The sequence below is a fragment of the Mustelus asterias genome, chromosome 3, assembly GCF_964213995.1.
Source record: "Mustelus asterias chromosome 3, sMusAst1.hap1.1, whole genome shotgun sequence".
Lineage (NCBI taxonomy): Eukaryota > Metazoa > Chordata > Chondrichthyes > Carcharhiniformes > Triakidae > Mustelus > Mustelus asterias.
Window position 1 is genome coordinate 116,664,210 of NC_135803.1, and position 22,691 is coordinate 116,686,900.

Sequence of the window (22,691 nt, forward strand, 5' to 3'; positions counted from 1 at the left end):
AGGCTTATAATGTTGCGAAGAAAGCTTGAGGATTGGGAGAATTTTAGAAACCAGCAAAAAGTGGCGAAAAAGTTGATAGGGAGAAATAGAATATGAAGAGTAAACTAGCTAGAAATATAAAGAAAGTTTGGAAGAACTTTTACAAGTATGTAAAGGAGAGAAGAGTAGCTAAAGTAAATGTTAGTCCTTTAGCGGCAGCAAAAGGAGAAAATATCTCGGGGATATGAGAATATGGCAGAGATTTTGAACAAACATTTGGAATTTTCCCATCCTGCCAGCCACGGGAATCGTAGTGGGCAGGACACTGACCATGCAATGGTCCGTTGACCTTGGGCAGGATTTTCCGGCCTTGGGGCGAGCACGGTACAGCTTTATGGAAAGGAAAATGTTTTTAGCAGTTTTGGGGGGGGATGTATAAGTAGAATACATAAATGGGAGCCAGTAGTATACTTTGATTTCCAAAAGACTTTCAATAAGACTCCCCACAAAAAACGATAAGGGCTCAGGGAATTGGGTGTAATATATTAGCTTGGATAGAGGATTGGCACCAACATGGACAGGGAGCCATTGAGTAAAGATAAACACATTTTCAGATTGGCAGGTTGAAACTGGTGAGGTTGTGCGAAGATCTGTGCTGGGGCCTCAGCTATTGACAATTTATATCATTGACTTGGATGAAGAGGCAAAGAGTAATGCAGCTATGTTTGCTGAGAATATGAAGCTAGGAGGTGGACACAGAAAGGCTGTAAAGAGATATAGACAGGCTAAGTGATTGAGTGACAAGGAGCATAATTTGGACAAGTGTGAGAGGAAGTATAATATGGGGAAATGTGAAATGGAGAATAACGTGGAGAAAGTGTGAGATTATTCAGTTTAGTCAAAAAGAGAAACCAGAATATTTTTCCAAGGTACGAAACTTGCAAATGTTGATGTTCAGACAGACTTGTGTGGACTGGTACAAGGAGCACAGAAAATTAGCAGACAGGAACAACAAGCAATTAGGAGGCAAAATGGCATGTTGGCCATTATTGAAAGGGCTTTAGAGTACAGTACAAGCAAGTCTTGCTACAGGATTGGGTTTTGGTGGATCTTCACCTGAAGAATTGTGTGCAGATTTGGTGTCTCTGTCTAAAGGAAGATGTATTTGCATGGGGGTAGAGCCAATCCTCCATCCATGCTAGCATATTATAGCAATGGTGCACAAGATCGGTCTCTTGGATAAGAGGGTTGTCCTATGATGTGAAGCTGAGTACATTGGATTTTAGAAGAATGAGAGGGGATCTCATTGAAACATACAAGATTCAGAGAGGACTTGACAGGATAGACACTGAGAGGTTGATTTCTCTGGTTGTGGTACAATCTCAGGATGTGGGTCACTCATTCAGGACTGGGATGAGAAGTGATTTCTTCTTTCAGACGATTGTCAATTGTTGGAATTGTCTACTGCAGAGGGATGTGGATGGTCCCCATCATTGAAATTTGTTTGGCTGAGAGATTTTTAGTGTCTTTGGGAATCAGTGGACATGGGGAGCAAGCAGGGAAGTGAACTTAAGGCAGTGAAATTAAGTGAAATCAGTCGTGATTGCATTGAATGGCAGAGCAGTTTTCAGGTGCTCTATGGTCTAGTCCTGCTCCTATTATGTTCATATGCATTAACAAACCATTGAAATCACAAGACTGTACCAACGTTATAAAATAAAACTCTCTTGTGGATAATAAATTCCGTAGCTGGACCAGGCAAATCAAAGCTTTACAGTTCACTGGTCACCTTGCTTTGGTAGTCAATTCCTCATTTATTTCCATGCTGCTAATTACATTAAGTCATCTGGCAAAACCCATGCAGTGCGACCTTCTTGCAATCTGACTTCAGGATAAAATGTCTTGCTGCTTGACTGGCGTAAGTAACTAGCGCAACAAATTGAAACTCATCACCTACATTCTGCACACTATTTATCGACCCTGGGCAGAGAATCTTATGTAAAAACCCTTTGAAGTAAACCGTGCAGAGAAGCCTGATGAGGCAGAATCCTCCTGACTCAAGCTGAAGGCGACCTCGGTGGAACCACAAGATTTGACAGAATTGCACTTTATGCCTACCAGTAAAATGATATAATGGTTCAGAAGTTTGCCAAATGAATGCACTGCAGCCAAGCTTGTAATCACAATAAGACTGTGGGTGGCATTCCTGCTTCTCCTATCCACATTACAAATCAGATGAACTAATTTCATACCTGTTCTTTTAAAGAGCAAAATAAAACATCAGAAACGTCTATTGTTTAATTCTTATTCATAACAAATGGAGGTTCTTAAGATTGATTTTGTAAATAATTATTATTGCAGTTTCAATAGAACTATTATTTCCATGACACACAAAACCTGAACATGGAACAGGTTCAACTGATTTAGAAAATGAAGTATCTAAATTCACATTCCACTAAATAAACCTTTGAGCGTTCTTTGTATAAAGGCATACTTTAAGCTGTCATTTTTCCCTCCTCCAAAAGGAATAACCTTTAAAGCAATAATATGTCCCAAAGCATTTCAGTGTTATAAATGAGACACTATAAGGCAATAATAGAGCAGATGGCCAAAAGCTTGGTCAAAGAGGTCGGTTTTAAGGAGCATCTTAAAGGAAGAAATCGAGTCTAAGAGATTTAGGGAGAGAATCCTAGAGTTTAGGGTCGAGACATTTAAAGCCACAATCAACATGATGGAGCAATTAAAATTGAGTTGCTCAAGAGGCCAGAAGCAGATGAGCGCAGATATCTTGGAAGATTATGGGGCTGGAGGAGATTACAGAGATAGGGAGGGGCAAGGCCCATGGAGGTATTTGAAAACAAAGTTTGAATTTTAAAATAAAGGCATCTAATTAGCAAGCAGTAATGTTACTAATTGAGTTGATGGTTTCTTTTAGAATAAACAAAACTTATAAGAGAAACACGTTAGCGCTATACTTAACTAACTATATTTCCTTTTTCAGTTATATGACTGTGGTGGAAGCTCTTCCTACCTATGGAATTCATTACTATGGAGTAAAGGTTCGTCATTAAATGTGATTGTTTGGCACTGTGATCTCTTTTATGTTCACAGTTTCTCATCAACAGTGTGATTTTATTTTGAAGAAAGCCGTTTTCATTTAATAATTTCTTATTGTGAACCTGTGGTTTTCTGTTTCTTCCCCATCCCCCCCGAGATGGTATTTCCTCATTTGATTTCTCTGCACATGAAACATTTGTTTTTTTTTTCAAGTTCTCTTTTTTTTCCTCCCTTGTTTCCTCTCCTTTCTGCAATAACACAAATTGGATTACAGCTCCACAGGCACTGGTAGTTCATTCATACCTTAGAAAAGTAAGCATTTATATAGTCTGTTACCACCTTGGCATGCCATTTGATTTGATTTATTATTGTCACATGTATTGGCATAAAGTGAGAAGTATTGTTTCTTGCGCGCTACACAGACAAAGCATACCATTCATAGAGAAGGAAAGGAGAGAGTGCAGAATGTAGTGTTTGCAGTCATAGCTAGGGTGTAGAGAAAGATCAACTTAGTGCGAGGTGGGTCCATTCAAAAGTCTGACAGCAGCAGGGAACAAGCTGTTCTCGAGTCTGCTGGTATGTGATTTCAGACTTTTGTATCTTTTTCCCGATGGTAGAAAGTGGAAGCGAGTATGTCCCATGGGGTCCTTAATTATGCTGGCTGCTTTTCCGAGGCAGTGGGAAGTGTAGACAGAGACAATGGGTGGGAGGCCGGTTTGCGTGATGGACCCTTTGTAGTTTTTTTGCGTTCTTAATTGCTATTATAATAAATAGAAGTAGCCAATCTAGATGTGTGTGTGAGTTATCCAAATATATGAAGCATCATAGCAAGTCCAATGTTCCCATAGGCACTAACACCAATCGTCACTGACAGTATTTGGGATCAGGAGTCCCAACCCTAGGAAGTTGAGGCTGAAAGTAGCAGGGCCACTGATGCTCTGATGAAAATGAGTTATCACTGTGCAGATCAGGAGCTGAAGCTGGCACCTTTTTCTTTAAAGATTTGGTGGCATGCTACCCAAGTCATTGGTTTTGAAAAAAATCAGGGTAATTCCTAAAATAGGCATCTGTAAAAAAATAAACTCTGATCATAATCTACTAATAAACTTCCTACAATCTATGTTCCTTCATGCGAACACATAAAAATAACCAAAATTGTTTCCTTACCGCACTCTATTTATATTGCTCGTGTTAAATGCTGTAAAGTGGGACTTAAAGTCACCCTGAGATGTTATTAACTGATCTGTTTAAAAATAAGTAGATTTTGCTACAGGGTTATTATTTTTTTTAACCAATTTACTGAAATGTGTGGCATGTAGGTGTGCTCTGTCTCGAGTAGCAGCAAATGCAGGGTAATTACTGTCAAAGTTGTAGTTGATGTAAAGTTCAACTAGTGTAGTAATTATGAAAAGAAAGGTGATGTAATTGAAATGGTGATGTGAATTGATGCAACTTTTTCAGGCATTCTGAATCACAGTATGATAAATCCTCAATAAAATTAAATACTCGTGAAATATTTTATTCCACATTGATTGAAAGATAGATATTTGAGGGTTCCATATTTTAATTTAAAAGAACATGGAATGCAATCATTCTGGGGGTGTTTCTTCCAGTCCCGCTGTGCTGCTTTTGTAGCGCTGGGAGACTCAAGCGGAGGCCATTTTGCAGACTGAAGTCTCCGTGCCCGCTAGTTCCCCTCCCCCCCGCCAGGAGTGGTTCACTCCAGCGGGGTTTACTATATCCGGAGGGAGCTGGTGGCCCAACCCGCTGGAGTGAAAGGGAGGCCATTGAGGCCCCCCCAGAGGGTCGGGGGGGCAGGGGGTGCCCCCTGTGCATTGCCACCTTAGCAGTGCCAGCGCACTGCCCAAGGGGCAAAGTACCAATGCCTAGGGGGCATCTTAGCACTTCCGACCAGGCATCAAGTAGTGCCAAGGGGGTGAGGCCTAATGGGGGCAGGGCCTCTAAGAGGGCGGGCGATTGGTGGGGTGGGGGGTCCTGCTGCCACTCTGCAATTGGGCCAGAGGGAAGGAGTGCCAGAGGGAAGGAGGCCAGCGATTGGGGCTGGCCATGCGGGGTGGGGTTGGGGGGGGGGGTGTGGTCAGGGCTGCTGGTGGTGGGGGTTGGGACTGCAGGGGTCGGACATGTTCGTGGGGCCAGCGATTGGGGGGGGCGGGGGGGGGGGGGGGCGGGGAGGAGGTCGCACGACCAGCATTGTGGGGGTCGCAGGGCTGGCCAGCGATCGAGTGGAAGTAACTGCACATATGCGGATTGCCACTCTCACAGATCAGTGCATGTGCAGTGGCCCGTTCAGTGCTATGCTGCTGGTCTCTGAAGCGGGAATAGGCCCCGCCCAGTGATTTTCAGCATGATTCACGTTGAGGCACACAGCAGTGCACAGAGTGTGGGAGATCCATTTTGAAACTCCCGTGAAAAAACAGCGTGATTTACCCCAGTTTTTACATGAATTCGACACTCATTTTGTTTGGGAGAATCGCCCACTTTCAAAATGGGCGTTTCAAAATGTTTTTTACTTTACATATTAATTGTTCACCCCTGATTTGATTAACTGTAATAATCAGCTAACTACCGAAGATGGTTTTAAAATGGCAATAGCCTATGATGGTATAATGAGACAGACCACCTTCTCAACCTTGCCCTTTGCCTGAGGTGTGGTGATCCTCAGGTTAAATCACCACCAGTCACAGCCTATGGCCATCTGGGGACTATGGTGACTTTACTGAGACATATCAAGGAAGTGACGTTAGACTTTCCTGAACAGTTTTAAATTATAACCATATCCAATCGATTTTGTTTTTGCTCTTTTGTATGAATGAAAACAAAATTTTGTTTGCTCCCATTTTTTTGTCTGTTCTGACTAGAACTAATCTCTACCCAATCTCAAAATACTTGCCCAAAACAAGGAAATTCAACTGCCTATCTGTAGATCAACTGTGGACTTGCTTATGCTCGAAGAGTTTCCTTGGGTATATATTTGGATTTATTGAATGGCTTTTTATAGAAAGTAAAAACTGAGATCATGAGAGCTCAACTTTTTCTTATATCGCATTCGAATTCGGGTGTGTTTCATTATGTGTCCTGTAGATTGACTCATGATTTAAAACCGTAATTATCAATATTTAAATATGCACTTGCATTGAATAGCTTGCTTGTGTAAATGACTGCAACCATCCAAACTTGGGGAGGGGAAAAGTTACCAAGAGTGTCCAAGTAAATAAGACAGATTAGTCAATAACTTTCTGGAATGTTTCAGTTAGTTAGAAAATATTTGTTGTATAACTCGCTATAAATGCAACTTTTTGATGGCCAACTCCAAATTGGAGTATTGGAAAAATGAAAGCCAAAAGGTCAGGTGTAGCGGAGTTTTCTCAGGTTTTGAAGTATTTACAAAAACATTGAAGTGTGACCAGAGTTTTCATGTAAATACCAAACAGTGATTTGTCAGGAAGTGACTAAGTAACTACAGGGCCATGTATCATCTACAAGCCTATATTGTGCACATTAAGCAGTCTATAATTTCATTTTTTTCTCAATGTCTTCTCAAGATGAAGGATATCAGAACTTGGGTGGAAATGGGGGGATGGAATTCAGGTACTGAGTTTGTGTCAAGTATTCTCAGTTCAAGCTTAATTCAGCCAGATGCAGACAGTACTCAACCCCAACAGCAGTGTCCTTGACTGGGTCCATGGCCGTTAGCAACTGGTTAAAATTGCCAAAAGTCATTTCACTGAGACCCCCTGTAGAGGGGACTTTGATCTCCTCGCACTAGTTTGATTTGGAACACTGACCCTAGAGGTGAAAGGTCAGAATCTAACCACAGCACCCAGCCACTGGACCATTTCTGCTCTGTGCTAATGCAAATGGGCAGATCAGCTGAGTAGTAATATCAAACATGTTTTGTTTTTAATAAAATTTACTGTAGTAAGATGTGGGGTACCGAGTAATGTACATCCTTGCAAGCAAAACATTTTTTGTGCTTTATTGATGTGAATTTTTATACTTAAGCCTCGGAAAAGTATATCACTATAAGGAAAACATCTGTTTATAATGTTTGATATGACTCAGCAAAAATTACTGTTGAGTTATGTAGACAGCTACTTAATAAGCTATTTTAAAACCACATTTTAAAATATTACTTGTTTACTTTTACCTTCCAGGATAAGCAAGGAATTCCCTGGTGGCTTGGAATTGGTTGTAAAGGAATTGGACAATACGACTTCCATGATAAAGTCAAACCCAGAAAGGTAAAAAATATCAGTTGTTTCACCCTCAAGTGCACAAATGGTTTGATACAGAAACAAGTCCAAAAACATCTAACTAAAGTTGAATAATTTTAAAAGCCTTTGTTCTCAATATTTGTTGGATCTCAAAAGGACACTGTCTGCCTGTAAAAGTGCCAGGTAAACTGTTTTCAATGAAACACATGATGTGTACTCTGTTGTGACAACAATTCAAAATGAAATGATGTAATGTTCAACTCAGGATAGAAGATAAACCAAAAGAGAAAATGCTGGAAAACCTCAGCAGCTCTGGCAGCATCTGCAAGGAGAGAAAAGAGCTGACGTTTTGAGTCCAGATTACCCTTTGTCAAAGCTAAAGGGGAGAGAAGAGCAGTACTTCTTCAGGGTAGGCGTTCCTGGAAGAGAAGTGGCAACAAGTTAAACACTTGTTAAAAGCAAATTACTGCGGATGCTGGAATCTTGCACTGAATCCTTTTAGCTTTGACAAAGGGTCACCTGGACTTGAAACGTCAGTTCTTTTCTTTCCTTACAGATGCTGCCAGACGTGCTGAGATTTCCAGCATTTTCTCTTTTGGTTTCAGATTCCAGCATCCACAGTAATTTGCTTTTATTCGGGACAGAAACCAGATCACATGGTTTGTGCCATTGTTTGACCTCTGAACCTGGATGGGGAGAGAAAAAGTGAAACATTGTTCCTGATCATAGAGAACAGTGACCTAAACTGGACCCAGTACCGCAGCACCTTCATCTTTTTATTTCAATAACTTAAAGGGGCTGTTCCTGCTTATCCCTGTAATCCTATGCAGCCCTTCAATGCTACACCTCAAACGCACTGTTCTGCCAACTCTATCCTCTGTGCATCTTCACCCTACACTGTAAAGCCTGCCCTAAACCCTTCATTTCCTTAAAAAGAACATCACTTTGTCAGGCTTCTTGTTGCCTCTCCTAATATCACCCCTTTTGGCTCAGCGTCCATTACTGATTATGCCTTGGTGAAGAACCTTGGGACATTTTTCTATGTTTAAAGTCGTATAATTGCACACTATCATTTGAAGGAAATGGTGAAGAGTAGGGGAGAAGAATGGTGTTACTAATAACGGTAACATTCATGCGCACAGTAGTTTCGAAAAGATTTTAAATCTTTTTCCTTTTCAATGCTGCTTTCTAGTGTTCAGTCAGCACTGTGCAAATGAGTGGCAGTAGAACTACTTCACAACTGTACAAAAAGAATGGAAGCTCTAATCATGTAGATGATGTCAGCCCTTTCTTTAGTTGCCTGTGCTGTCAGGATTAGTTGAGCTTGTAATTTATAATGCACCAACTGCAGCATTGTAATGTTTGCCTCCATTTGAAGACTAGTCCTATCACGATTTATCATCACTTCTGCATTGATATAAGGTTCCACATTACAAGTGGACTGCAGTCTTTTCCTGGTGTTATGTTACATGCTGTTACTTAGAATTTTAAAATGCTACTTAAACATTTTTACACTTACATTTCAAAAAGCATGTTGAGTGACTTTTTAGGCATGGGGTGCACAGTGCAGCAACATTAAAATTACTGGGTTCCCGATCAAAAGATCAGCAAGAACGTAATTATGAAATCCGCTGTAACAATGGAGAGCTTTCACAATGTTTGTTCATATGAAAATAAGACGGGACCTGGATTAGAAGGGTATAGAAATTGTTGCCTTGGCAATCCAGGAATCAAACTGGTGAGCTCTCCTTGGGCAATCTCATTCATCTTTATTTGTATAGTTAATTGAAAGTAATGAGACAAGGCTCTCATGTAAGCTCATCAATTCAAAAATGTGAAGCAATATAATTGAGTATACAACAGTGTGCCCAAAAGAAACATATATTGTTCAGTGTAATAAAGGGGTAAACATATGTGTCACATGGAAAGTTGTGATTTGAAAAATTACATTAATGGTGATGTTTTGATTAATGCAACTGAAGGCTCCTTTCTTCAGTGTGTTATTTTTTGAATTGTCATTCTGGACATGCTCGTTATGAGCTTATTTAGTGTCATTGAGTACCTGAACCTGGCATTTCCCATTTTTGCAGGAGTGGGAATGGGGTTTTGCACTTGTGCACTTTATGGAGGCATTTGGCCACTTAAATCATTAGCTGCCTCCACTCAGGTGAGATTTTGGTAGCCTTGGAACAAGAAGCCCAATGTGTGCAGATTAGACCTGGGAAGGGCAGGTCTGAACTTTCTAGATTTGTTTGGATAGCCAGAGTGCCCTTTTGGAAAGGGAAGGTACCCATTTTGACCTGGTCCCGGGAAACTTTGTGGGAGGTCATGTGCCCTCTGGGAAGGTGAGGTATCCTTTGTAATTGTTAAAATTAGGCATCAATGTGCTCAAATACATGAATTGTCAAGCTCATTGGAACTTCATTATTCATTCATGGGATGTGGGTGTCACTGGCCCACATGTTTGGTGTCTTCCCCAGCCCTGTTTTGTGGGCTGCTACAGTGGTTAGCATTGCTGCCCCACAGTGCCAGGGACCCGGATTCAATTCTCCCTGTTGGGTAACTGTTTGCATGTTCTCCCCATGTCTGCGTGGGTTTCCTTCGGGTGCTCCGGTTTCCTCTCATAGTCCAAAGATGTGCAGGTTAGGTGGATAATAGAAATGTTCAGAGAACCATGTTCCTAAATGAGAAAGAATGATTATCTGTGATGAAAAATAAGCTTTGAATGAAATTGGATTAAAATAATTTGACTACTTTTGATCAGAAAAGAAAATTTGAATTTTACAATTGACAAAATTGTTGTTCTTGCAAAGGATTTTTGCAATGTTACTTGAAAGTAAAATTTATGAATTCAGGTTCATGTTCCATTATATAGTACAATCTAATCATATCAACTCACATATTGAATAAGGGCGTGTCTTTTAAAGGAATTTGTATATTTATGTAAAGGTACATGAAAATGATTCATTCCATTCCTGATCAAGTTTAATATTTGGATTAATTTGCTGCTATAAATCTCATAAAATATTTAAAGAAATTGAAAAACCTTGATAGGGGTTAAGATTCATAAAGCAACACACCACTAAGGTTGAAAAGAGTAGGCCAAAGGACTAATTAAGTCTTTTTTTAAAAGGTGACACCGGGGCAAATTTTACCATCCCACCCACCACAGGAATCGAAGCGGGCAAGCGGCAGGCATAGAAAGGCCCATTGATCTCGAGTGGGACTTTACGGTTTTGGGACGAGCGCGGCCGTAAAACCCCGCCCATCATTTCTGGGTTGTGTAAACAAGGGAAGAAAACATTAACAAATTTAATATCCCAAAGAAGATCGATTGCAACAAATCTTAATTTCAACAGCAAAGGTGGGTGACGAGGCTCATCATGGAGGGCAGTATTTTTGGAATTAGGGGACACGGTAGGCCAATGGCCTCCTTCTGCATAATAGGGATTCCATGTTCTATGCACGAGCAGAAAGTGCAAAGGGAAAGTACCACCTTATGATACTTATAAAATGGAGAGTAAAAGCCAAGTTGAAACAAAAAGAAATAGATTGGCAGCTGTTCATCAGAACAGGATAGCCTATTGATTTTCTTTTCTCTTGTCCAGGATTGAGAGACTCGTTAGAAAAAGATCGTCAAATATGGAAAGAGTGTTCAACTCTTAAACAAATTTGGTCTTTATTAAAAGAAGGGAAACTGGTTGATTGAAAAGAGAAAATCAAGTTTCTTGGAATCAAATTTAGCAGTGCAGAACACACCCGGGTTTAATTAAAGATCAGTGGAGATAGACTAAGAAAATGTCAATAGATGAAGGGTTGGATATTCAATCATCAAAGGGTAACCGATGGCAAGTTTTCAGTAAATATTTGGATCCAGATTATTTTGATGTGGTTTTGAAGCAAAATCCATTCATAATACCCCTCTGATGAATCGTGTATGAACCAGGACCACAACTGAAAAGAAATCCTCCAATTACATCCAATTCATTACAGTCGGCAGGATGTGCAACCAACAAAAGGAAGTACGCAGTGTATTTTCTTGATGATGTGAACTCTTATTCTTTTCATTGGATGTGGGGGTCATTGGCAAGACCAGCATTTGTTGTCCATTGCTCATTTCCCTTGTCGATGGGGTGGAGTTCCCCCCCCCGCCCCCACGCTCTGCTCTTCCCCCCCCCCCCCTCTTCTCTCCCCCCCCTCTCTTCTCTCCCCCCCCCCCCCCTCTTCTCTCCCCCCCCCTCTCTTCTCTCCCCCCCCTCTCTTCTCTCCCCCCCCTCTCTTCTCTCTCCCCCCTCTTCTCTCCCCCCTCTTCTCTTCCCCCTCCCTTCCCCCTCCCTTCCCCCTCCCTTCCCCCTCCCTTCCCCCTCCCTTCCCCCTCCCTTCCCCCTCCCTTCCCCCTCCCTTCCCCCTCCCTTCCCCCTCCCTTCCCCCTCCCTTCCCCCTCCCTTCCCCCTCCCTTCCCCCCTCCCTTCCCCCCTCCCTTCCCCCCTCCCTTCCCCCCTCCCTTCCCCCCTCCCTTCCCCCCCTCCCTTCCCCCCTCCCTTCCCCCTCCCTTCCCCCCTCCCTTCCCCCCTCCCTTCCCCCCTCCCTTCCCCCCTCCCTTCCCCCCTCCCTTCCCCCCTCCCTTCCCCCCTCCCTTCCCCCTCCCTTCCCCCCTCCCTTCCCTCCTCCCTTCCCCCCTCCCTTCCCCCCTCCCTTCCCCCCTCCCTTCCCCCCTCCCTTCCCCCCCTCCCTTCCCCCCCCCTCCCCCCCCTCCCCTTCCCCCCCCTCCCCTTCCCCCCCCCCTCCCCTTCCCCCCCTGCCCTTCCCCCCCCGCCCTTTCCCCCCCCTCCCCTCCCCCCCCTCCCCTGCCCCCCCCCTCCCCTTCCCCCCCCTTCTCCCCCCCCTTCTCCCCCCCCTTCTCCCCCCCCTTCTCCCCCCCCCTTCTCCCCCCCCTTCTCCCCCCCTTCTCCCCCCACTTCTCCCCCCTCCCCTTCCCCCCCCTCCCTCCCTTCCCTCCCTCCCTTCCCTCCCTCCCTTCCCCCCTCCCTTCCCCCCTCCCTTCCCCCCCTCCCCTTCCCCTCCCTTCCCCCCCTCCCTTCCCCCCCTCCCTTCCCCCCCTCCCTTCCCCCCCTCCCTTCCCCCCCTCCCTTCCCCCCCTCCCTTCCCCCCCTCCCTTCCCCCCCTCCCTTCCCCCCCTCCCTTCCCCCCCTCCCTTCCACCCCTCCCTTCCCCCCCTCCCTTCCCCCCCTCCCTTCCCCCCCTCCCTTCCCCCCCTCCCTTCCCCCCTCCCTTCCCCCTCTCCCTTCCCCCTCTCCCTTCCCCCCCTCCCTTCCCCCCTCCCTTCCCCCCCCTCCCTTCCCCCCCCTCCCTTCCCCCCCTCCCTTCCCCCCCCTCCCTTCCCCCCCCCTCCCCCCCTCCCTTCCCCCCCCTCCCTTCCCCCCCCTCCCTTCCCCCCCCTCCCTTCCCCCCCCTCCCTTCCCCCCCCTCCCTTCCCCCCCCTCCCTTCCCCCCCCTCCCTTCCCCCCCCCTCCCTCCCCCCCCCCCTTCCCCCCCCCTCCCTTCCCCCCCCTCCCTTCCCCCCCCTCCCTTCCCCCCCCCTCCCTTCCCCCCCCCTCCCTCCCCCCCCTCCCTTCCCCCCCTCCCTTCCCCCCCTCCCTTCCCCCCCCTCCCTTCCCCCCCCCTCCCTTCCCCCCCCCTCCCTTCCCCCCCCCTCCCTTCCCCCCCCCTCCCTTCCCCCCCCCCTCCCTTCCCCCCCCCTCCCTTCCCCCCCCCTCCCTTCCCCCCCCTCCCTTCCCCCCCCTCCCTTCCCCCCTCCCTCCCCCCCTCCCTTCCCCCCCCTCCCTTCCCCCCCCTCCCTTCCCCCTCCTCCATTCCCCCCCCTCCCTTCCCCCCCCTCCCTTCCCCCCCCTCCCTTCCCCCCCCTCCCTTCCCCCCTCCTCCCTTCCCCCCCCTCCCTTCCCCCCCCTCCCTTCCCCCCCCTCCCTTCCCCCCCCCTCCCTTCCCCCCCCCTCCCTTCCCCCCCCTCCCTCCCCCCCCTCCCTTCCCCCCCCCTCCTCTCTTCTTTTCCCCCCTCCTCTCTTCTTTCCCCCCTCCTCTCTTCTTTCCCCCCTCCTCTCTTCTTTCCCCCCTCCTCTCTTCTTTCCCCCCTCCTCTCTTCTTTCCCCCCTCCTCTCTTCTTTCCCCCCTCCTCTCTTCTTTCCCCCCTCCTCTCTTCTTTCCCCCCTCCTCTCTTCTTTCCCCCCTCCTCTCTTCTTTCCCCCCTCCTCTCTTCTTTCCCCCCTCCTCTCTTCTTTCCCCCCTCCTCTCTTCTTTCCCCCCTCCTCTCTTCTTTTCCCCCTCCTCTCTTCTTTTCCCCCTCCTCTCTCCTTTCCCCCCTCCTCTCTCCTTTCCCCCCTCCTCTCTCCTTTCCCCCCCCTCTCTTCCCCCTCCCCCTCCCCCCTCTCTGAGCACTGCCCCTTCATCTGATGAAGGGGCAGTGCTCAGAAAGCTTGTGCTGCCAAATAAACCTGTTGGACTTTAACCTGGTGTTGTGAGACTTCTTACTGCACTGTTCCAGTGAAGCTCAATATTAGCTTGAGGAACAGTACCTCATCTTAGTCACTTTACAGCCTTCATGACTCAACATGGAGTTCAACAAATTTGGGTCTTAACTCCATTTTGTTTCTTTTTCCATAACCTTCATTTTCCCTGTGTTTTTGTTATTCATCAATCCCCTCCACCCAGCTACCCCTGGCCACATGTGCCCCATGTAGTCCAGTCCTCTGCACGTGCCTTTCTTGCAGGCACTGCCCAGCAAACAAACCCGCCAATGGGGCCAGCCCCTCAAACTGACCATTCAAAACAATCCAGACAGAAAAAAAACTGAGTGTTATTGTCACAAAAGCTTACTTTTATTTCAGCTAAATAAACTTTTATTCAACAACTTCAACCTATAATAACACTGACTTAAGTCTCCATAGCCCAGGACCATCTATTGTTACCCTGGTTGAGATCAATGGGAGGATTAGCTCAGTTGGCTAGATGGCTGGTTCATGATGCGGAAAGATGCCAACAACATGGGTTCAGTTCCCGTACAGGCTGAGGTTATTCATGAAGGCCCCGCCTTCTTAACCTTGCTCCTCGCCTGAGGTGTGGCGATCCTCAGGTTAAATTACCACCAGTCAGCCAATGGTCATCTTGGACTATGGTCTTTATGCAAGTATATGTACACATACACAATTTTATTTATGTTCATGTTAAAATAGTCACATTGTAGTTAACTGTGCCATGTGGTGTGCTAGTTCAACCATAACTTCTGCTGAGATATCTGATCTCAACCAGGATAATTGTTGCGTTCCTGGGCAATGGAGACAAAATTATAAAAGTGTTCACATTTCTGATCGCTATCCAGTAACTCCCACGGGAAACTATATGATGCCAGATGAGGACAGGCTTGAGTTGACTTTTATGCTGTCCAGCTCGTATACCCTGCCAACACTCACATTGCGCAAATTACAAACAATGATTATATGAAGGCTGCTGGCCCCAAATCAAGCACAGGCTTGTTAGGCCTAAAATAGACAAGGGCTGATGTTGGCAAGAATTTTCATGCCTCAATCAGATTTTTTAAGAACTGTTTTGCGGTACTCAATGGTCTACCCTTCCATTGTTTTCATGTCATTTGTGTCTGAATTCTGCTACTCCACAACCGTTAAGAGCAGACACATCAAATTCCTATCTGCAAAATTTAAACTTATGTTTTTAAACATACCCTGCCTGTTCATCAGGATTTCTCTTCTGAGAAGTGTACTAATCGGCAACAGATTAAAAACTCTTGAACAGTGAGCAGCTCGACCTCAGTTTGTCCTGTAGTAAAATCAAGCATTAAATATACTTTTGTGATTGGACAGCTTCCCAACAAATGTAAAACATTTCCTTTTGAAGGACATGCAAAGGACTACACTGAAATTATCATGCAATAATGAAAGAATGCATTTTCCAATAGGTGCTAAGGTCCCTCACAGGCAGCAAAATCCACACAGTAGGATGAAAATGTGGTGTATCAGTATTGCAAATACTACAGAGGTTATGAAAACCAAGTGTTCAGAAGAAGAGTCATGTTTGACTCAAAACATTGGCAGGTTCCCCCGCAATGAGCCATTCAAATGTCCATTGAATTTGGTGGTACCAGACGATGCCACCGGCAGGAGGGGTCAGAAAATTCCAGCCATTCTCTCTGTCCTCGGATGCTGCTAGACCAGAGTTTTTCCAGCACATTCTGTTTTTATTTCAGATTTCCAGCATTTTGTTTTTGCGTTACTCCAAAATTGTTGCTGCAGTAAGACTCCCTGGGCCAATCCTCTTGCCAACTCCATATGTTCATCCAGTGCAAAGGTTATGTGGATCCCCCAGCAGCTCAGTCAATTCGAGAATAGTGCCTAAGCTACTGAGTCTGCCTTGTGAGGACATCAGCCGTTGCTTTTGTTTGAGCTGCAGTGACTAAAGACAATAACACACTACCATAACACAGTCTTTCTTTCTTGGCTTGCAATGTTTTCCTCCCTCCCTGTAGGGAAGCACCTGGTCTGCACTTTTCTCACAAAGGCACAGATGCAATCAGTAAGAGATCTTTGACTATTTTATTTTCCTCCTAATTATATAGTGGCACTTGTTAATTGAAGTGCTTTCTCTTCCAACCCCTCACTTCTTTCCACCCCCTCTTTGTGTACACACACCCACATATAGAGATGTTCCCTGTAAGCAAACTAATGGGCCCTGCTAAAATGCCATTTAGTATTTTCATTTAGTACAATTGAAAATTCTGGAGAAAGCATTTAGCTTACTCTTCTAAATAAATATTGGGTAGATTGTATGTTTTAGCAATATCAAATGTTATTCGAACTTGGGCAAAATTCCAACTAATGTTTTTTTAAATTACATGATAATTACCATTTAAAACAAACAGTATCCTCTTATCGGCCTTTGCTGTCTATTATGTTTTCAACTGGAAGTTAAAGTGTCGTTCAGAGTGCACATTTTAGGTTTGGAGTACTCCTTAATTAATTTTCTAAACAAATGGGAGCCATATCTCCAAGAAACTTCTGCATGCATATTTACTTGGAGAACTTATCATTGTATCCAATACAAGTGCTAAGCTCCTGTTGAATTCATTGCTCTACATCGTGTATAAAGCATGATGGAAACCATAATGAGGTAAAGCATGTCTAATAAATGCTGTTCTGGGAATATAGTATTTAATAGCAATATTTGTCATTTGCTTAAGGGTGTTTTAATATCACTTTTGCAAAACTGAGCATGTCAACACTAATTATGAAATACAGGAATGATTATGAAAATGAAAAATTGTCTGCTTAGCTACGCAGACAGGAAAAGGTTGTGGGGATTTGTGCTGTAGGTTTTCCTATACAATTTCAAAATGGGTTTTGATTATGAACTTCTTTCTAATAGCTTTACAAATAACATTTTTCAGCATTAGCTACTGGATACATACTCTGCGTTGTTTAAACTAATTAATTTTGCTGTTCAAGCCCATTATTTAAATGGACTCCAGTTATTCCATCTTAATTGCTATGGCCTCTGGAACCCTGGATGACCATGCAACGGGCAATGTTTTGTATGGAGGAATTGAATTTGTTGGCAGCAAACAATAGATGACGATGTCTTTCACTTAATATTTCACAAAATATTCCAAGGCATTGTAGATGAGATCTGAGAACTCTTGAGTAGAATGTGAAAAGTCTGCCCAGTCAACAGAGTTGGGCTTGAGATGGCTGACGGCTCTGGCACCAATCGGGCAGAGGGTTAAGACAGAGGAGACCATTGTTGCAAGAGCTTGGCTAACACGGGGCAGCACGGTAGCACAGTGGTTAGCACTGCTGCTTCACAGCTCCAGGGACCTGGGTTCGATCCCCGGCTTGGGTCACTGTCTGTGTGGAGTTTGCACGTTCTTCCTGTGTCTGCGTGGGTTTCCTCCGGGTGCTCCGGTTTCCTCCCACAGTTCAAAGATGTGCGGGTTAGGTTAATTGGCCATGCTAAATTGCCCCTTAGTGTCCTGGGATCCGTAGGTTAGAGGGATTAGCGGGTAAAATATGTGGAGATAGGGCCTGGGTGGGATTGTGGTCGGTGCAGACTCGATGGGCCAAATGACCTCTTTCTGGACTGTAGGGTTTCTATGATTTCTATGATTAATATTTGTAAATTGAAGTGCTGATCGATCAATGGACGATGTTAGTGAGGATGTATGGTAGATGTGTGGGGTAGTATGTGATAAGGCTTCACGGAACAGAGCACTAAGTGTGGGGAGGAGGTATTTGCAGAGTGGTGTAAGAGCATTGAAGGGATTAAGTCTTGAGGTGACGAGCAGAAAAGATGTAGGGATATAGGAGGTACTTTTAGAGATTGACGTGGGCTGTGTTGATGAATAACCTGATGTTAATATAATAGCGCAAATATTGCACAGTCATGTTTAACCAAAATGAGCCAGGAAGAAGGATGGTGTCGTTCTCCATGTGTAAAGTTTCTGGTATGACCATAACAGAATAATTTCAACTCTGTCGAATTTAATTATCAAAATTGTGCCTTTACCAGCACTTGATGTCGATAGGCAGATATTGCCATGACAGGATGGTGACAGAGATCGAAAATTTGGGGAGGCGATGGCTTAGTGGCATTATCGCCAGACTATTAAATCAGAAACTCAGCTAATGTTCTGGGGACCAGGGTTCGAATCCCGCCACGGCAGATGTGGAATTTGAATTCAATAAAAAAGAAATCTGGAATTAAGAATCTATTGTTGACCGTGAAACCATTGTCGATTGTTGGAAAAACCCACCTGGTTCACTAATGTCCTTTAGGGAAGGAAATCTGCTGTCCTCATCCAGTCTGGCCTACATGTGACTCCAGAGCCACAGCAATGTGGTTGACTCTCAACTGCCCACCAAGGGCAACTAGGGATGAGCAATAAATGCTGGCCAACCAGCGACGCTTACATCCCACATATGAATAAAAACAAATTCTGTTATCGGCATAAATATGGAAGCAAGCCCCATGTTCATAAGATGCTTTTGCTGAGAGGTAGTACATGGGTAAGGAAAATATGTGATAGAGAATATCCGAGGTAGCCTTACAGGGGCAGAAACTATTGGAGAAGGTACTGATTACACTGCAATAGGAAGGGGGAACTAAGATAACCAAAGAGGAGAAGTGTTGGTAGAGGAGGATGAAGTAATTTACTGCACTAAAAGGCACAGATATCAAGGAGGAATAGAACATCATCATTAAGTAGAATATAATTGTGGTAGAATTGAACTCCCACTGCCATTTAACACTCACTTGAGCATTGATGGGCAGTGGATGGGTTTTGGAAGGAAGCCCGGGACTGGCCAACTGTTCTTCAACCCAGCCAGGTACAGTGCTCCAGTGGCCAGAAGTGGTACTGCAATATTCTGCCTAGGATTAATTCCTGGAACTTTGGGAGTTAGGCCAGGGGAGGAGGGGTTCCTGGAGCTCCAACTTCAGGGGGGATGGGCAGGTGGTGGTAGTGGTGTGTGGAGTTGAACCCAAGTCCCTAACCCTGTGAGGCAGCAGTACTAACTGCTGTGCTACCTTGCCACTAATGTCCTAATCTTTTTGAGTACTCAAATTTAAAGTTCATCAGGTGTTTCAATGCCAAACCTCTCAGCAAGGTATGAGTATAGGTATACATTCCTCTAAGGCACAAACAACCAAAGGGAAAGATAATCAACCATGGTTAATTCAAAACGATTGCATTAAATCAAAGGAAATGGCTTAAAAGGATGCCTGGAAAAAGTGCTAAACCTGAGAATTAGGAGCAATTTAAAACTCAGCACAGGAGAGGACCAAGAAACCGATTAAGGAAACGAAATAGAAAACAAATGCAAACCAACAAGGAACATAAAATTGTTAAAGCTTCTTTCGGTACGTGAAAAGGACAAATGGGAGACTGGGGAATTAACAGTGGAGGACAGGGAAATCGCGGAGTGTAACTAAACAGTTACTTTGAATCTCTCTTCACGGAAGAAGATACAGAAAATCTCCCAAAAATACTCAGCAACCAAGGAATAGACTTGTGTAACTGAGGAATTAAAAGAAATGAGTAATATTGAAGAAGTAGTGCTTGAAAAGGTAACTGTATTGAAGTTGATAAATCCCTTGAACCAGAAGAACTTCATTCCAGTGTGTTGAAAGAGGTGACTAGAGAGACTGGAAAGTAGCAGATGTAACCCCGCTATTTAAAAAGGGAGGAAGAGGGCAAATGGAGAACTACAGATCTATTAGTCTGACGACAGTAATAGGGAAAATGTTAGAATTTATTATAAAGGATGTGATAACTTGACATTTAGAAACGAATGGTAACGTGAGGAAGAGTCAACATGGATTTATGAATGGGAAATCATGTTTGACAAACTTGTTGGTGTTTCTTGAGGATATTATTTGGAACATAGATAAAGGAGAACCAGTGGATGTGGTGTATTTGGATATTCGGAAGATTTTTGATAAAGTCCCACAGGTTAGTAAATAAAATCTGTGTGCGTGGGATTGGGGGAAATATACTAATATGGATTGGTTAACAGATGGAAAGCAGAGAATAGGGATAAGTGGATCATTCTGAGGGTGGCAGGCTGTTACTTGTAGATTCCATGAGGATCAGTGCTAAGTCCAAAGCTGATGACACCAAATTGGGTGGGAACATAAGTTGTGAGGAGGATACAAGGGGACTTCAAGAAGTTTGGGCAGGTTAAGTGAGTGGACTAGAACATGGCAGATGATGTGTAATATGAATGAGTTATTTACTTTGATGAATAAAAGGGCAGAATATTTCGTAAATGGTGAGAGTTTGGAAGTGTGATCATCCAAAGGGTTCTAGATGTCTTTGAAGCCAAAAGAGAAAACGCTGGAAAATCTCAGCAGGTCTGGCAGCATCTGTAAGGAGAGAAAAGACTGACGTTTCGAGTCCAGATGACCCTTTGACCCTGGACCCAGATGACCCTGGATGTCTTTGTTCAAAGCTGGCATGCTGATGCAGCAAGCAAATGGTATGTTGCCTTTCATCGCAAGGTGATTTCAACACAGGAGTAAAGATGTCTTGCTGCAGTTATATAGAGCCTTGGTGAGACCTCACCTGGAATATCGTGCACAGTTTTGCTTCCATATCTAAGGAACTATACTGGCCATGGATGGAGTGAAATGGAACTTCACTAGATTTATTGCTGGAATGGCAGGATTGTCATATGAGGAACCTGGGGATGGAATTTTCCCAAAATGGCACAGTGTTGGATCAGACGAGGAAAAACTGCGTGAAACTCGCCAGCATCTCAGCCACCTGAATAAATGGCACTCTCTGCAATTGCAGAGTGCTGGCAAGGATCTCTCAGCCAGCTGAGTGATGGGGCCTAAACACACCAGTGACGCCAGGAATCTGAGCTCGGGGCACTCCGCTCTCAAAGTTAAATGTAAGGCCATCCCCAGATATCAGGATAAGGGAAACACCAACCCCCCACCTCCCCCCCCCCAACTTGCAGAAGAGGAACACCCCCCTTCCCCCACCCCCCCCAAATTGTCTTTGAAAACCAGTAGAGAGTTGAGCCAATGTGATGTCACACCACTGTGGGGTGGGGGGGAAGACGTCGAGGGCAGATGTTTGTGTCAGGCCTAGTAATCGGATTCTAATTTATTAAAATTGATGGAAATTAGATTCATGCCCGCGCTGGGCATGAACCTGGTTACATCACCTGCAGAGGGTAGAGAACATCTCAAACAGATCTCGCCAGCACAAATTCCATTTTTCTTCTGTTCGTGAGATTTAGAGGCCATTACAGGATTTGTACCCATGACTAATGGGGCTGCTCGATTGTGGCCTGGGTCACAATTCCTAGAATTCCAAAGAATGAGGTGTGACCTCATTGAAACTTAAAACATTCTTACAGAGCATGGCAGGGTGAATGTAGATCAGATGTTTCCCCAGCTGGTGAATCTGAAACCAGTGGACATAATCTCAGGATACGTGGTAGATCATTTAAGACTGAGATGAGGACGAATTCCGTCATTCAAGAGAGTGATGAATGTTGGAATTCTCTCTCCCAGAGGGTTGTGGAATCTCAATCATTGAGCATGTTCACGAATGAAATCAGTAGATTTCTGGAGACTAAGGAAATCAGGGGATATGGCGAAGTGGTCTAATTGAATAGTGGAGTAGACTCGATGGGCCGAATGGCCTATTACTGTTCCTGTGTAGCAAAGCTTCTGGTGGAGCAGAACAAATCACGCAGCAAGTTTCTGTCTTCTGCATTTAACTGCGCATATGCAGACATTGGGAGTTGGTGTGTAATTTACTCCTAAATAGATGTTGTTATACCAGCACAAAATCAGATATATATTGTTAGGGTATATTACGAAGTTAGACTAGACCCCAACTATTTGCTTTTATTGGCATTTGTGTGAGGATATTTCACTCCAGGTGTGATTCTATTGACAAACTAAGAAACTTTCATCAAAACAAACTTTATTTAATAATAGTTTAACTCTTAAAAATGAATCGATTTAACATTTCAATAATACTTAAACTTGACGAGATACAATTCTTAACTACTAGCCTATCTCTATTACTTCCAATTCAAGCAATATTCCACTTACAGACTTTAAAACTCCTCTTCAAGATCAGTTAGCAAACAACACAGCTTTACATGCTTATACTTGTTAACAGTCCTGGAGCTTTTTGAACACCTCTGGAGAGAGAGAGATGCCTCTTTTAAACAGCTTTGGTTAGCAACTGCTCTTGATTTTAAAAATGAAACTAAGACACTGTCTTTCCTGCAAGTCGAGTTCCTCCTATTAATCACATGAGTCTATCAAACAACCTAATCAAAACCCTGCTCTGAAAATCCAAGGGAAGACTAAGAAAACAAAAATGCATTAACCATGCTTAAACAAACACATCCCGAGCAAAGATCAGTCATTCCTCTGCATTCTCAACGTTTGAGCTGCCTGCTGCCCAGACAAATCAGCACCATACAAAATAGAGCTGACTTTCAAGCATATCCCTTATAAGAAGCATGGTAAAATACATTTCTTAAAAGCACCGTATCATCACAAAATATATATGCTTTTCAATGTGTCACTAATAGTAATATTGGGCCTTCACTCTATATTGAGATTCAAAGAAGACTGCGTTCTGGAACTTGCACGTGCTAGATGGCCCAGGGTTCTTTATTGATTTGTGACATGAGGCATTTCTATATGCCCACAATCATAATAACTGGATCTTCACCCACGGGAGAATGGCTAATAAACTCTGCTAGTCAAATGTGACTTCAGGTTTCCGAGAAGTGATAGAGTAAGGAGAGAGCAATGGGAGAAAAGAAGAGGAGAGAGAAAAGTATGGAAAGTAAATGTGTGAGAGAAAATAGAATGGGATTTTAT

General features: G+C 44.3%; 1 protein-coding gene across 3 annotated transcripts in view; it reads left to right on the forward strand.

Moving 5' to 3' along the window:
• Nucleotides 1–22,691, forward strand: part of LOC144491533 (FERM domain-containing protein 4B-like) — a 325,659-nt gene that overhangs the window by 259,764 nt on the left and 43,204 nt on the right. For all 3 annotated transcript variants that reach the window (XM_078209468.1, XM_078209467.1, XM_078209469.1), the window contains 2 exons: nt 2,981–3,038; nt 7,212–7,298. In XM_078209468.1, coding sequence (XP_078065594.1) covers nt 2,981–3,038; nt 7,212–7,298 — 145 coding nt within the window. The remainder of the gene's footprint in view (nt 1–2,980; nt 3,039–7,211; nt 7,299–22,691) is intronic.